Raw genomic sequence first — 15673 nt, forward strand, 5'->3', positions numbered from 1 at the left:
CAGCGTAGATGGCCTCACTGTCCGTCTCTGCACAGATGAGCGGCATCGTCACTCAAGACACCTGGGCCTTGCCGTCTTGGACTCGCCCTCCTCAGGCCATATAACCCGATCCATCCAGCGGTATGGTAAGTCTTGCTTGCACCAAAAACCACTAGAGACAAAGGTCTAACTCATGATTCTCCAGGACCAACACCACGCAATTTTGAAGAGCACAATGGTGGTTGCTGAAATCGACATCAGCAACATTGCGAGCAATCTCAACTGCGGCCACTCTCTGTAGTCCTGCTATTCCCACGCACCTCTTACACACATCATTCCGACTCTGCCTGTTGGCCTTTCGCAGATTCTTCTCTCCTCTTCTCTTCCTATTCTTCTCCCCCCTGCGACAAAAGCTTGGGCTTCTCTTCTGCTAGCCCCACGTACAGCTTATTCATTCCTTCGGCACTCTCTACTTGTTCTCAGCCTATCACCCCGATATCTGCACTGCATAATTTCTCAGGGATCAATGGTCCGTCAGCTACATCGCGAGCAATCTCAACTGTGACTACTCGCTGTAGTCCTGCTCTTGCTACGGATCTCTTGCATGCATCATTTCAACTCCGCCTCTTTACTTCTCCTAGATTCCCCTCTCTTCTTCTCTCTTCTTCCTTGTCTTCTATTTTCACCTCTCCTTGTTCTTCTCTGTTACTCTCTTTTCCTCTCTTTCCTCCCTTTCTCCCCTACCGCTTCTTCCTCTCTCTTCTTTTCTCTCTTTTCTTCTTCTTCTTTCTTCCTCACCAAGCACGAGAAGACTCACTCTCGTCTCTGGAAAAGCCCCTTTTCCACTTGCAAGTACCACGATTATGGCTGGCCCACCGAGAAGGAGATGGACCGTCACATCAACGACAAGCACTCTAATGCCCCTCCTGCCCCTACAAGTCGAAGCGTGAGTTAAACTGCAAGCAGCACATGGAAAAGGCCCACAGCTGGACCTATGTCCGCACTAAGACCAACGGCAAGAAGGCCCTGGCTAGAACGGCTCTGTCGCCTAGCACACTCCTCCTCTGGCCAGCGTCTCTACTCCGTCTACCACCCTGACCTATACCGTCTCCACGCCTCCACATGAGGGCACTTGGATCATGACTAATGATTTCCCTCTGTACCCTGCTGAGTTGGATTGGCTTGCCACCTACGGCATGCAGCCTGAGACCATTGATGCCATGGACCTTGCTCTCGAGAATCCTTCTCCTTTTTCTCTATCTTATTCTGTCTTCCCTTGTTTCTCTGAAACAAACGCTTGGGTTTTCTTCGGCCAGCCCTACATACACGCGCAACTTACTCATTCTTTCGACACCCTCTTTAACTTGTTCTGAGGACTTGCCAGCGGTTGTCGACCACCTTCGTAGTGGCTCACCACCCAAGTTCCTGGAAGACTCTGGCTTCCAGGCAGTGGTCGAACATTGCAGCGTGTGCTTCCATCCACTACAGCAAGAGGTTCCAAATCTGTCAACTTACGGCCTGCTCAAGAAGGCATACCCATCAACCAACCGCCTTCGTAGCCCTGATGGGTGGGATAGAACCTTGTGGCTCATTCACTGGACGAAGCTTGTTCTTGTCCATCTTCCCTTTTCGCACTTTCCGCAAAAGTAATTTGTATGGGAAATCAGTCAAATCGACTGACGGCCGTCCCCCGCGTCTATTATTCGTCGCAGTTCTCCGTTATTGACGAGCGATGCACCTACATCTGTGCCTTGATACCTTGATAACTGTCTATATGGATGTATTAGACATCATACAACGGTGTACATCATGATTGAAGAAAAAGAATCCACACGATTTGATTCGCTACCGTACATTCATGATCCCTGGAGACAATCACTAGGTGGCTGCATCGCCGCTGGAAACTCTCGGCAAAGGCATGTCACTGCATACGTGTACATACTCGCACACAGGCTCGGAAAAAAAGGGGTGTAGGCACTCATGCAGCTTCAATGCCAGCGAGAAGATACAAGCACGCTGAGCTGATGTGGCCTTGCCTGGTCGTTGGGCGAGGATCATCGCTTCAATTGCTTTCAACACGCTCTCCTGTGCTCTTTACCGCAACATTGCCCAAGCCTTTGCCTGATTGTGTCTCCTGCAACGCCAGCTCATGAGCCGAGATGAGAGTTGGCGCCCCCCACGAAAAGACATCTGGGATTTTACCGATAGCTAGTTGGGTAGTGATTCGCCATCTAACAGCAAAACGCGCCGACCAGACAGAAGAGCTAGTTGGAAACCCTGAAGGGTGCGAGGCCAGAGCCAACGCCAATCAAGATAAGAGGAGTGTTTTCTGCATCTGTAGGGAGATGGAATGCCTTTGACTGGCGAACAGCAACATGGAACCTCTCGCCAGGGGTAAGAGATGCCAGGAAATGAGTGGCCACTCCAAAGTAAGAGCCTTGACCAGCTAATGAGGGCCTCCATGTTCTCTGCCGTCTCTCGGCTCTTGCCAAACTACCCTTGCCTTGTCTAGGGTATCAAATCCTGACCCAGCAGAGCGATCTTGATCACGCTATGGCAGAGGGGCTTGTTCACGATTACTATTTCGCGTCCAAACACTCAAAGTATGCTTGATGAAAGAGCTCTTCTCTAGGATGTAAATCAGCCTTTTCACAACGTTGAGCGTTTGAGCTTCGTCGGGGTGGCTTATAATCACATTAACGTCGCCGCTCTCTAGCTTGCCTTGCCGGTAGCTGCTAACAATTACCATTTGGAAGCCTGGGTTGATTCGCCGGGCGTGAGTGAAAATGACATTGGCAATGGCTTCCGTCTCTGCTCGTGGGATCCTGAGCTGGAAATCGACATAGTATTTGACGCCAATCTGCTGCGCTCTTTGCAACGAGCTCCATCCATCCCCCGAGGAACAACCTTGATTGAATTTCACTTTTGCAGCCGCGGATCACGCCAAGGATCTTCATCTCAGATCCGCTGCAGCCCAAACATCATCAGTTCCATCATGGCCTCACTGAATTTTCACCTCCGATCCATTGCAGCCCGGTGGTCTTGACGCGATGAACCTTTACGGCACGGGTTGAGAAATGTCTCCTGGCAGGAGGTCTATTGACGCCGAGGCCAGTCTGGCGATCTCTGCATATACTTTGGCGTGATAGAACTTTGCGATCCTGGCATGGCGCAGCCCATTCAAACGCTGCCCTCCCACCGTCCAGCAGGCGCTGCAGCATCAGCAGACTGATACAGGTATGTGCTTACTCCCATCTTGACTTCTGAAGCTAGCAGCTAATGACGGGCCTGCGTAGACGAAATCTCTACAAGTCGCCATCGAACCCATCTCCCCGTCAACCTCCCTGCTGCTGAACTGGGCAATCTGGCCGAAATCGAGACCAGCCTTCGATCCATGAGCTCAACCGCATTTCACCTCTACGGCCACACTCGCGCTGCTCCACGGCTGTTTCAAGAAAGCACTGCAGAGACCCGTGCCGGTCGACTCTCGGTAGCAACTCGCCCTCTCTTCCAACACAGCAGCCAATACCGAGGCGCAATCTTATCCATTTTCTAACCTCTTCTCGTCCACGCCAAACAGCTGCCACAGATCACGCCAAGTATCCTCATCTCAGATCCTCTGCAGCTCTGGCGACCTTCACGACGTAGCCCATTTTCAGGGCATCGTGCTTGGATGGAAGAATTCGAATCATTTTCCAGCACCATGGCAGGAGGTCTATTGAGGCCGAGGCCAGGGTGCTGTTGATCTCCATAAGTACGAGGATAAGGGTGTCATGGTGAGCCCTTGGCTACACCATAGCCGTGGCAGGAGGTCTTTTGAGGCCGAGGCCGGTTTTGATCCTGGCGGGATAAACATTACGACATTGCTCCCTTTTCATTCGGAAGGGCGGGTAACGCGACGCAGTGACGGAAACAATAACAGGCTGCCCATCACCGAGTTTCCGCTCTTTCGGCATCTCCCACCAGAGATACGAATCAAGATATGGAAATTTGTGCCACAGCCCACTCGTGTGATTGGACTTTTGCCTCCCGTGTCTACTTGGGATCGCCAATATTTTCAAGAGACGCCCCGTGGCAGCGAGTCTGAAGGAGTCGAGGAAGCACTAAAACAGTCGCAATGGAGTCTTCTCCATCCGCTCTTTGGCAGCTTGGCTACGCCATTGACCTTGAGCTTCTTGTCCGAGTCGGAGTCGGAGTCTGAATCAGAGTCTGAGGGTGAGGATGATGAGTCGGAGTCGGAGTCGGGAAGGGGGACTTTGGCGGCTTCCTTGGCGTCGACTTTAGACTTGCTGTCGGAGCTTTCATCGGAGCTGGAGTCTTCTTCTGAGCTGGAGCTCTCGTCTGAAGAGCTCTCCTCCGAGCTGGAAGACTTGCTCTCAGAGTCCGAGTCCGAGTCGGGATTAGAGCTTGGGGTTGGCTTAGCCTTGACTTTTTGCTTCTTTGCTTAAGGCTTCTTGGCCTAAGGCTTCTTGTCGTCGTCAGAGTCTGAATCAGAACTTGAGTCCGAGTCCGAGCTGGAGTCGGAGCTCGAGCTGGGAGGCGCCTTGCGCTTCAGATTCTTCTTGCCCAGGGCAGACTTCTCGTCCTCGCTTTCGCTCTCGCTCTCGCTACTGCTGCTCTCGCTTAAGCTGGAGCTGGAGCTGCTCGAGTCGTCCATCTCGACATAGGTCTATTGAGGCCGAGGCCAGTTGACGATGTCTTCTTTAGCGGGATGGAGCCCTGCGACTCCAGCATAACGCAGCCAGCAGCTTCGCCGATCCATGACAATCGATCTGTTCATCCAACCACAGGTACAATGCCCCATTCAAAAGACATCCGAGTCACTTCAGAACTCGAAAGTTTTTCCACTTCCCACAGGCTTCCTACAATATGGCGCTTAGGCCCCTGTGACGCAGTGGCTAGGCGTCTAGCAGGCTTTATACGTGTTCATCGCATAAGACAGTCGGTTCAGCTTGCAGAAACACAACACTCAGGCCATCTGGGCCCTGTTAACACATAACAAAGCAAGGGAGCCGTTATCAGTGTTGGAAACAACTCCCCTGGTCTCGATGCAGGTCGGGTCCTATCGGGGGAAGGATCCATCAGCCTATCATATATAGGGCCGTGCCCACATGTACCTAGCTAGTTGAAACCTAGCTTCATCACAATACAATCACATTGCGTTCATCTGTGCCTCTCCTAACAGGTTATCAGCCCTCGCGCTCTCAACTGAGATCACGAACACATTCGCTCTACTTATCTGCTCCGCTTAAAGCTACAAGCTATTCATCGCGTCACGTCACGCCACAACACCACAGCACCGTCACGCGTCACTGTTTACCTGAAGCTCACCAAGCATCCAGATCATCATATCTAACTCAAATTCATTTGCCTTCAAGCTTAACCCTTCATGCCTTCCGCAGCTCACCAGCAAAGGTGACAACTACAGAGATTAGAGACCAGCATGGCAAATTGCTTTTGAATAGGCTAACCTTTGGGAGACAATCGAAAACAAACCACTAACAATAACGCCTACCACTACAACAGCTGCTGCCACTTTTGATAAGACAACAGCAACAGCACAAGCCACTGCAATCGCTACTCTGACAATTTGGAAGAAAAACAACAACAGAGCCTTGGTGATGCTGATGTCCGCCGTTCAGGCCCCCGCGTTTCTGTAACAGGCCCCTTTTCAAAGCGGAGTCCTGTGGCTGAGTGGCCGATGTCGCATTTTGTTAGTGTTTCGCATAGGAAAAAAGACAACTGTCATCCTCTATGCGTAAGCTTTGACCAAGATGTGTATGTCAAATTGAAGCTATTTACAACACGGCTTTCCACATCAATGCCGCCGATTATGGAGTCGTTATTTGAGATTCAATTTGAAACCTTTGACGAAGCCCGGGCTGCCCATGATGCCGTCTCCCTGCCAATGGGCGTCAGCGTCGTCAAACGCTGCCACCACCGTCAACAGCACCGGCCAAAATGACATCAAATTCAATAGACAACGCCGTCGTTGGCATTACGCATAGGAGGCAATGGAGGAAGGCATAAGGCATGCGGCCGAGGATATGTTATGACACTAAAAACACCAAAAACAAACAGCTTCAACATAATCTACAGCTTCAACATTAGGTATCTAGTAATTTTTTTTTCTACAGAAAATAAATACCTTCCTTTACAGCTAAGTTCGTATGTAAGCCGCGGGGGCCTGATAACGGCTCCCCAAAGCAAGCTTCGGCCTGTGACGATACAACGCTCAAGGCCTATCAGCCCTGTAGCAGCAGCTATTCCACAGCTGTAAGACCTGCCATCTTCCCTTCATCACGAGAAACGTGTGATTGCCAATCCACTTCTACCGGTGCCGGGAAGCGCCGCGGCCGACCAAACTTATTGTGAGACCCCGATAGAGTAGGCGCCGAGTAGCTAGGTAATACTTGATTCACGCCGACTCGTCCAGGATACCAGTCCATCTTATCTGGTCAATGCTTGGATAGGCCTCTGCGATCCTCTTCAGGCTCTCGCCGGCTTTTAGTTGATGAGGTTGCTGTCTAGCTAGGCCCGTCTCGAAGGGACAAGGCAACGTGGAGGTGATTAAGACGGAAACTGGCTCCTTCGAACCTATTGCTTCCACAGGGCGCGCGTGTTTAGGCATCTAGATACGTATGGTCGTTAATATAAAACAAGGGACGGTACCACACCAAACTTTGCCATTTGCGGAAAAGCCATGTCAAACTTGGGAAAAGCAATGTCGCAGTGGTCTATTGAGGCCCAGCTTCACCAGTAAGGGGTCAATTGTACATGATGTGGCTGCCCAATGCTGATGATCTCTCTTTGTAGCACAACAAGATTCCCGATCTGCTGTTCCTGATCATTTCTATTCGACCTTTGATTGGCACTCGCTGGGTTTCATTTGTATTTGTGGTTTAATTACACATTCCCATATGGTGTTCCTACACACACAATCTGGGATCACTTAAGACCAAATCATGATGTGAGGAGCGCGAAAGCTTTGGATGGATGAATATTCTTGGGGCAAATGTATATACAAAGCTGGGGAGGTGTCTAGCGATGACGAATTATCGGGCGTTGGCTGGCTGCAAGCTTTGTACGCATCGTAGGATCTTTCTATATTGAGCCTTTCTGTCCGGTGTGACGTTTTCCTGCGTGCTGCTTACCAGCCTCAGCTGTTTGCGCTGATGAAGTGCAAGATCAGCTTGATGCTACCACTCAGGCCTCACAATTATAAACGCCGCTCTCTTTCATGGTCTCTACTCTCCTATTTTGAAGATTTCATATTTCTGCCAAATTCTGTCGCTCGCATTCAGCACAACTTTTAGAAACAGCTTCCATCGCTTCAAGGCTCCATACATGCACCTATCTCGAATCGTTTCAACACTCCATATCTAGACCTGCTCATGGAATTGAAAGTACGGATTATCATTCCCAAAGAATATACTTTATTCAATTATACACCTATATACTCAAATTATTACGGTCTAAAGCCAAAAGATCCTGCACACTCCTAACCGCGGCCACGAGTATTACCTTGCTATATTGCCCTAATACAATACTTGAAGCTTCATGATTCTGCTACCAGAACTTTCACATAGGAAAGCATCATAGACGGGCCAATAATCGCCGTAGAGGAAGAACCGATACTGCAAAAGCAGAGACAAAAGAAATAGAAAAGAGATGGCAAAAAATAGCTCTTCAGAGTATTACTTTAGAAGTGGCTGTTGGAATCGGGACCATTACAGTCTTCCAACGCCACCCTCCCGGAATGCAGCAAGCGCCGAGTGTGAAGATGGCACCGAAGCAGTCGTCGCAATTACTGCAGCATCCTCTCTTGTTCATATCACGCTCAGCCTGCTTATGCGTTAATGGGCCGTTTGCTTTCAAAGTTCCAAAGATGTCAACCATACCAAAGCAGTGCTGTTAGAGAAACCGCCAGCGCGTTGTACACCAACAGCCTCAAGATAGCCCCGGGCTGCAATGTTGGCATCCTCTTGGGCGAGTTCGGGGTACTTTTCCTTTATCTGCCGGAGAGCGGCGACATAGTGAAGGCTGGTAGTGAGATCAGAGTTGAGATCAGCGGTGGCAGGGGTAACAGGAGTCGAGACCGGAACCGCCAAGGCGAGGGGAGCTGCGAGCACGGCAGCGGCGATGATTTGAGTGAAGCGCATTTTGAAGAGGAAGACGAAGTAAATGTGGTTATTGCTGAGCTGGATTATGTGTTGTAGGGAAGAGGGAACTGACTTCAGAGCCTCCTCGTCAGCTTGGTACTATATTCTGTTGGTAGGAGAGGACGGGTTTTGGAGGGACTGCGTCACCTTTATATACACAGCTCGAGGTACATCATTGCGAAGAGCCCACTCTCCAGAAATTGACTTTAGGTTTTTTTTTTTTTGTTGGTATACTTACACGAGCTGTCTACGTAATCTTTCCGTGTTCATGTTACCTTTTCCACTTCGACGAAGCCTAAAATGCTGCCGCGCCTGGTGTTGACTTTTGGGCGAAATAGAGTCACCAGCCACTAGTATTTTCGAGAGTTAATTAATCTGTACGAGATAGTCAGATAACAGCTGTAGAGTTAGGATTAAAGACGCCTGTTTGTTAGATTTGGTGGCGAACTGCGTGCGTGACTAGGTTTCCTCGTTCGAGATCCACAGCAATACCCTCAAAGAAAACGAAGAGAAGGTTTCCCAGAAGGTTCACCATAGAATGAGTGGGTTTAACAATAACACGTCGAACACTTGGATTCTTTTCTAGCTTCAAGATCTTCATTGGTCTTAATTACTCTTCGAACCCGAAGAAAAAAAAGTCTCTGTAGCGCATAGTATTTGGTTTGGGTGGGGTGATTCTCGTGGCGAGGGCATCATGTTCTCTCCGAACCTTGCCAATGCTTCACCCTCTGTATAGCAAATTCATTTTTTTTTCTCTACAAATCGGTGGAGATTATTGCATCACCCTATATCGTTAGACGCTGAGAAAAGAGAACCGCACTTGCCCCTCTGCCGAAAGCCAGAGCTTATTTTGCGGGCACCGATCAAGATCCCGCTGAGATGTAGATATCATGGCGTTTCCACTATGATGCTAAGCAAAATAGCTAGGATTAAAGGTAGCGCGTAGTCTCCAATACCGCCCCAGCCATGTCGCCATATGGCGCTCTTTGCGGATCGTAGATATTCGCGATATGCCAAGTAGTTAGTGCAGCTATAGAGAAATCTGCACTACGGTAGAATTTTAGGAAAACCCTGTACCTGACTAGAATCGCGCCCGTCAGCCTTTGGTGGCGCTGAGTCATTTTAATGATCGTCGTGTGATTATGCTAGCTCAGCGCGTCAAAGTCCCCGAAACGCATCACGTAGCAGCGATACGCTACATACTCCTAGGACTTGTACATATTGAGGAGTTACACTAGTGTTCGACCTACTACAGTATAACTACGACTAATGACAATAATTTATAAAGATCTTCGCAAATGGTGGCCCCGAGATACAGTCAGATACGTGCCAATGAAAAATGGCTCTACGCACGGCTATTGACGTACTCGTTTGCACCGCTTGATACGGATCACATCTCGGCGATATGACTACAGCCAAGAATTCGATCGTGTATTCTATGCCTCTGACTTATTTTCTATCAAATTCTGCGATAGTTTGAACTCTACCATGACATTTTATTCTCTTAGCGCTCATATATAGAACAATGTCTCGATATGTAGATTCTTCGCCAAGTGCAGGGTATGAAGCAGCGTCAAGCACTGGCTTGCCGAAAGCCAACGCGCCTCTGAAAAATTAGAGTAGTAAAATTTTTCAGTGGTCTTTCGCTTTGATGAATAGGTACGCAAAAGACACAAAAGTCGTCTTCCAGTGTCACTGTGTATATATGTTCCGTCAATGGATATTGGCTTGATTCTGTATCTGCCAAGCAAGGAGTCCGCGAAACTTCAAATATTTTCTCTAGCAATATATCTATATATGTATACTCGGGCACTAATTCTTGATGTCTGTTGCACAATCCTACGTGTTGTACAAAAATACCAGTGTTTCAATTTTGGATGATCGATTGGCAGCGTAAAGAAATCTTCTGATTCTCGAGACGTGCCGAGCCCAACACTCCCATATGACGCCTGGACTGACGAATACAGGCTCTTTATGCCCCACTGAGTCGTAACAAACGGATTTCAGCGCATGCAGTACTCTGTATCATGCAGGAGAGGACCATCACATGACCCCTTCCTTGCCTGCGAACCGTGCCAACTGCCAGCAGAGTAACCAAATTTCCCATCACCCATCTTCTTCCACAAACACAACACTCTACCCGCCAAAAAAACAAAAACAAAACATCAAAAACAACTACAGAACAACAAAAAAAACACACGAAACGCGCCCAAAACGGGCTCTGGCTCTGGCAGCTGAGCAAAAGTCAGTATCCTGTCAAAGGCTGCAAATCTCCAACCCATGACCATTCCTACTGACGCCTCTCTAGGCACACCAAAGCCTGGGCTCGACTGCCCGCCCTCTGGTGTTTCTTCGGCCCAATCACGCAGCAAATCATCGAAGAAACGCCGGGGGGCAAAAGAGCCTATTCAGTTTGACCCTTTAACGCAAGGGATAGTCGATCTACCTGTACGGACATTTCCATCGATCAGAGGACCTATATCGCACCTAGTAATCTTCTCAGAAACGTCACTCTATCCCGTGATAGAATCTTACGACCCAACGGCCTCTTTCAAGCCAATGTCTCCGCATCAGCACGCAGAAATGCGGTGCTACTTCTTGGAAGCGTTGGCCCTATGAGAGCTAGCTGGTATTGGAAACGCTCATTGGCTGAGCCCTGATGCGCAGAATTGTCTCCTATGACTAATTCAGCATCAGCTTTCTATCATTCATCATGTGAGTTCACCTTCTATTCTTGGAGTTGACTGTTGCTAAAACCATCAGGATCGCTGTCACTCGTCCAAACGTTCGCAAGAGTGACATCATGAAGAGCGTCGGAGATCTTCAGCTGCAAAGGGACCCTTATCTCAATCAACTCGAGTGTAGGTGGCCTTTACGACAGTGATGAAGCCTTACGACACAAGTTTCCTCAAGCAATGGAGAATGGCACCCAATCATTCGGGAATTTCAATTGCTCAGGTGTTATTGAAGTTCACAAAGGAACGTACACTTCGCTGAGACTCTCCAATAATCTCGGCCAGCGAGGCATGCATTGGTCTGGCTCTTAACGCAGATGTTACTAACATCTGCTTTTGGATTGGCCGCCAAACATTGGATCAGATCATGGTCAACTTTACTGGCGGCCAGACATTGGATCAGATCATGATCAACTTTGTGGGTACTCTTGAAAGGCATGGTATCTCATTTCCTGGCTATGTCTTCATCATCATTGAGGCAGAAGAACCAAAGCCTAGCAGACACCCCCCCGGGCGGGATAGACCTTACGACCCAAGGCATGATCGGCTTGCCAGAGGGAGACAGAGGTCGCTGAAAGCATTGGTGCATCAGAGAAGGTGTTGGAAGCTGGACAGGATATTCAAAGTTTGTTGCGACTGATCTGATCTTGTCAAGTTGACCGACAGAAGCAGGGAGATCATTGACGGGTGTCGAACTTGCGTTGGGGCAAATATGGAAGATGCAATGTGCAACGAATGAGCCTCAGCTCTCAGAATAGTATATTAAATGAGCACTCGAGCCATTGAGAAACCCTGTGTTTATTTTACCTCGCAGTGTTCTCTATTACAAGCGGTGATGGTTCGTCCCATGCGCACGCGTCTGGGTAATATGTTGAAGTCCGTTTCCCTACGTAAGAGTAATTCGCTGCGAATGGAAGCACAAGTCAAAATGATAGAAATAAGTGACATAGATGAGAGTTTCGTAGTTTTAGCAATGATTTCCAGTGATATTTACAAAAAGCGTGCACTGAAATTCGTAATTGAATACTGTGAAAAACTTGCGGGTGATTTTGAGCCTGCGCCTCCAGTCGGCTCTGCTGCACTTTGCTGCAATGTCCACGTATCCGCCACAAATACATGATAAAACGGCAAGATATTTACTCGTAGGGGAAATAAGTCCTAGATATTTCTATGATTTCTTTTCAAAAAGGGTCCTTGGCAAAATGTCGAAAACTGAGCTGGCTGTTCTCCTCCTGTAGGCTCGCCACCCACCACCACTTCGCCTGCTGCCAGATCGTTACAGGAATCCAACAACAATCTTTGACCACCGATTTCGCATCAAAATACGTGTCCTACGGATCTCATTTCAATTTTGATATCTAAGTCTGCCACTGATATTCCTACCATGACATTCTAGCTACGTGATAACGCCAACTCGCCTCCCTACAAACGGCAAAAAAAGGGATCTCTCTCGACCCTTGAGGGAGTGAGCTTCCTCGAACAGGGAATTGAACCCGGGCCCCTACAATATACCTGCTCAGTGACTGGAGGCACAAAAATACGCCTTAATGCTTTACCCACTTGGCTATGGATAAAACATTAAGGCGTATGATAGGCGTTGGAAAGCTTTAGTATATAAATCTTTCTACCCTTCCCTGTTTTGGGAAAAATAAAAGCAAGGTCGAAGGTTCTATCCACTCGGCTAAATGGATAGAACCTTACGACCCTGATAGGCATTGAAATATTTTAGTATATCAGGCCTTCTTCCCTTCCTTGTTGCTACCAGCCTTTGTACCTGCTTGGGTGATGGACTGCTGCACGGTGTCCCAACCATCTCGTGATCACTTCTTCCTTTCTTCACATTTTGCTTGAAAGAGGCTGCTTCTCTCCATCTAACTTTTACGTTGCCTACCTACCCAGCACTGTCAACTTCTTTTTCTTCTCTTCTTCCTGTTTTCCTTTGATCACTCAGTGTTTCGTCTCTGCTGCCTGCACGCCTCCTTTGTTACGCGTCCGCAGCCACCAGCTGCACGCCTTCATTCCTCAAAGATCTGAGCTGCTTTGTTTTCTTTGTCAGAGATATTACACGAGGAGTATGTACCCAGCCCCCACCTTGTTTCTCCTCTAACTGACCTTGAAGTTTCTGGATGCATCAGATTTCGTTATTTCTCTGAAGTTGGCAGCCTCGTCGCGATATTTCCATCGACTGCCTTTGCCCTTCGTTTGTGCACAGTCTCTTCGTCTGCTACTCTCTTCGTCCGCCAGTCTCTCCATCTGCCTATCCTATCTCCATCTGTCACTCCTCTTCTTCTCAACATCCGCCGAGCAAACCTCACTTCGAGCGCTTGGGAAGACGCGTGTACGGAGTCGAATTTATCTGGCTCGATCAAGATCATCTGGTTGATACCTAAGTTCTTGATTAGATGGAAGACGTGAGTAATTTGGAGCTGTAGAAATTTGTGAAAAGTCTAGTCACTGATCAACCGACCTTTTAGGCATACGAAAAAGCGAATCAGAGAGAGAAAAGGGGAGCGATAGAACCTTACGATCCGCTGGCCTACTGTGGCCAGATACAGCTTCGAGGTAAACAGCCTGTACAGGTAGTCGATAGTAGTATGCCTCCGCTAATTCCTTGACAGGCTGGGAACCAGTTACCACCCGCTGGACTATTTTGCGACGGCAGGATAGAATTTTACGACCCTCGGCCAAGCTTGTTTACTCCGTCGGGGAGGGGAAGCTCTAAGAATTTTCGGTTACATAAATGCTGAATTCCGACGTTCCTTTGACGCAGTTATACCACCTGGCGCTCAGAATCCGTATTCACTCTAGGCGGGATAGGATTTTACAATCCTCACTCAAGTTCGTTGACTTCCTATCTGGAGGGGGCATCGACTCTCTCAGTCAAAGTCATCTTTCACATCAATGATGAATACACTGATCCCTGGTCCCCTTAACGCAGCTACTGTCTCCGGGCATTACGTATCAGTTCACACATCAGCCTCTACCATAAAACAGCTCGGAGGATAGAACATTACGACACAGCAGCTCAGAAGACTCTTCGTCTCTCTAAAGCACACACAAAAAAACCTCCACTTTCAGGATAACCAAAGAGCTCGGTCCATTCCTTTCTTGTCGCGGGACGCGCGTTCGTGATCCTCGTTGGTAGGAATCGGCCGTTGGCTGTCTTGATGGCTCAGGCTTCTTCCCCTTTTTCTGCATGTCCAAGAGGGGCTCTGAATTTGAACCTCGGAGGTCTATCACAGTCGACACCAGCCTCGAAGACGGGTCAATGGAGGCGGCTTCGTCAGATTACGAGGCAGCACACCAAGCTCCTTTCCGCAACAATGATGGTCAACGAAACTGAGAGCCTCGAGGCTGGTGGAAATGACCACTACCCAGGGCCCAGGATTTCTGGAGGGCGACAGTTCTCTCAATCGTAATTTTCTTTCTGTCCTTGGCGAGATAGAACTTTACGACCCAATGACAGCTTGGTGATAGAACGTTACGACCAAGCGGCCCTCGGGCGCCGAGTTTCTTAATACTCCTCTCAGAGAACATCTTGGGCTACGCAATGCCGCCCCTCCTCTGAATCTCGACAAGGCTGTCGCCTATCAGTTTGAAGTGGCGAAAAATGCAACTACCCAGCAGCTGCAACAACAAGCTTTATTTATTGCTCTGGATTCGAGTGCTAGCTAGCCTAGAGAACAGCAAGAGAAATCCTCTCATGGCAAGCGCAAGCCGTAGAGATATCAGAATTGGCCACCGAGGTAATTCTCTCTACTGAGTGAGTTCCATCTCAGGATTAGCTCTGTCAACTGGATGTTTTTTCACATTGATGCTAACTTCCGAAGATACTGCTGCTAGACGCTGAGTATGGGAGTAATCATAAAGCTTTGCCCTACGACAGCTTGGGGAGATAGAACTTTACGACCCAACGCCCCCTGCGGCCACCAAATCCTCGGCATGTTCATATCAGCTAACCCGAAAAATATGCATCAGCCACGGATCAGTTCTCTTTTGAGACATGCTTTACCTGTCAATGGAGCCCTGGCGGGATAGAGCTTTACGACCCAACCCAACGTTCAAGACGCTACTCGCGGCCGGCCAAACATGCCCAAGGACATGATCCGGGGAGTGACGGCCGCCGAGAAGAAGCACCTGGCGCAACTGCCTGAGCTGATGCCCTGAAAAGAGAACAAAATCATGCTTACGCTCATCATTGACAGCTTTTGCCGTTTCGTAGCCTACGATCGACCGGTTATGATGGTTCGCCACATCTCATTGAACTCGAATAAGGGATTAAAAAGTCCAGTTCGCAAGATATGACCCACGCGAAGCGGAGTTTAATCCTTTGGGAGGATGGGTTAGTTTAAGCTTAAATATTGTATATCTGATCAGTTGGTGGTTTTCCATCATTGGGGACTGGGATGCTTGTGTCGTGGCTGAAGGGTTCACGCTACCGCTGATGCTCATGAATACTGGAGTATTCCTAGCCGCTCTCCAATTATGTTGTTTAACATATCAACACCAAAGAGAGAGGTGGCTAGGAATACTCTAGTATTTACGAGCATCAGCGATGGCGCGAATTCTTCAGCCACGACACAAGTATCCCAGTCTTCAATGATGGAAAACCACCAACCGATGGGATATACGGTATTTCAGTCGCCAAGTGGGCGCGACTTCAGACTGCCATTCTATGTTTGCAGCCCGCCATCTCCAGGCTAACCCAAGCCCGAAGAGTAGAAGAAGATGACCCAGAGTAAGTTCTCCCGTGCCTTTATTGATTGCCTGCCTACGCTATCCTTTTCATAAAATCGC

General features: G+C 48.7%; 6 protein-coding genes across 6 annotated transcripts; 4 read left to right on the forward strand and 2 right to left on the reverse strand.

The window, feature by feature from the left end:
- Positions 1 to 865: 865 nt before the first annotated feature.
- Positions 866 to 1629, forward strand: TrAtP1_002361 (uncharacterized protein; the record flags this gene model as incomplete). Its single annotated transcript, XM_066111440.1, has 3 exons — positions 866 to 925; positions 1032 to 1280; positions 1354 to 1629. The coding sequence occupies 3 exons, from the start codon at positions 866 to 868 to the stop codon at positions 1627 to 1629; spliced, it is 585 nt and encodes a 194-aa protein (XP_065967514.1).
- Positions 1630 to 3752: 2123 nt separating this feature from the next.
- TrAtP1_002362 (uncharacterized protein) lies at positions 3753 to 4427 on the forward strand (the record flags this gene model as incomplete). The annotated part of the gene is made up of 1 exon (XM_066111441.1): positions 3753 to 4427. One exon carries the CDS (start codon positions 3753 to 3755, stop codon positions 4425 to 4427), a length of 675 nt encoding a protein of 224 aa, XP_065967515.1.
- Positions 4428 to 4438: 11 nt separating this feature from the next.
- On the reverse strand, positions 4439 to 4636 carry TrAtP1_002363 (uncharacterized protein; the record flags this gene model as incomplete). Its single annotated transcript, XM_066111442.1, has 1 exon — positions 4439 to 4636. The coding sequence occupies one exon, from the start codon at positions 4634 to 4636 to the stop codon at positions 4439 to 4441; it is 198 nt and encodes a 65-aa protein (XP_065967516.1).
- Positions 4637 to 7668: 3032 nt separating this feature from the next.
- TrAtP1_002364 (uncharacterized protein) lies at positions 7669 to 8141 on the reverse strand (the record flags this gene model as incomplete). The annotated part of the gene is made up of 2 exons (XM_066111443.1): positions 7669 to 7824; positions 7881 to 8141. The coding sequence occupies 2 exons, from the start codon at positions 8139 to 8141 to the stop codon at positions 7669 to 7671; spliced, it is 417 nt and encodes a 138-aa protein (XP_065967517.1).
- A 2047-nt stretch (positions 8142 to 10188) lies between these two features.
- On the forward strand, positions 10189 to 11025 carry TrAtP1_002365 (uncharacterized protein; the record flags this gene model as incomplete). The annotated part of the gene is made up of 5 exons (XM_066111444.1): positions 10189 to 10231; positions 10323 to 10385; positions 10450 to 10552; positions 10833 to 10856; positions 10905 to 11025. The coding sequence occupies 5 exons, from the start codon at positions 10189 to 10191 to the stop codon at positions 11023 to 11025; spliced, it is 354 nt and encodes a 117-aa protein (XP_065967518.1).
- A 218-nt stretch (positions 11026 to 11243) lies between these two features.
- On the forward strand, positions 11244 to 11516 carry TrAtP1_002366 (uncharacterized protein; the record flags this gene model as incomplete). Its single annotated transcript, XM_066111445.1, has 1 exon — positions 11244 to 11516. One exon carries the CDS (start codon positions 11244 to 11246, stop codon positions 11514 to 11516), a length of 273 nt encoding a protein of 90 aa, XP_065967519.1.
- Between the last annotated feature and the right edge of the window lie 4157 nt (positions 11517 to 15673).

This window comes from Trichoderma atroviride, chromosome 1 (genome assembly GCF_020647795.1).
Source record: "Trichoderma atroviride chromosome 1, complete sequence".
NCBI classification, from domain to species: Eukaryota; Fungi; Ascomycota; class Sordariomycetes; order Hypocreales; family Hypocreaceae; genus Trichoderma; species Trichoderma atroviride.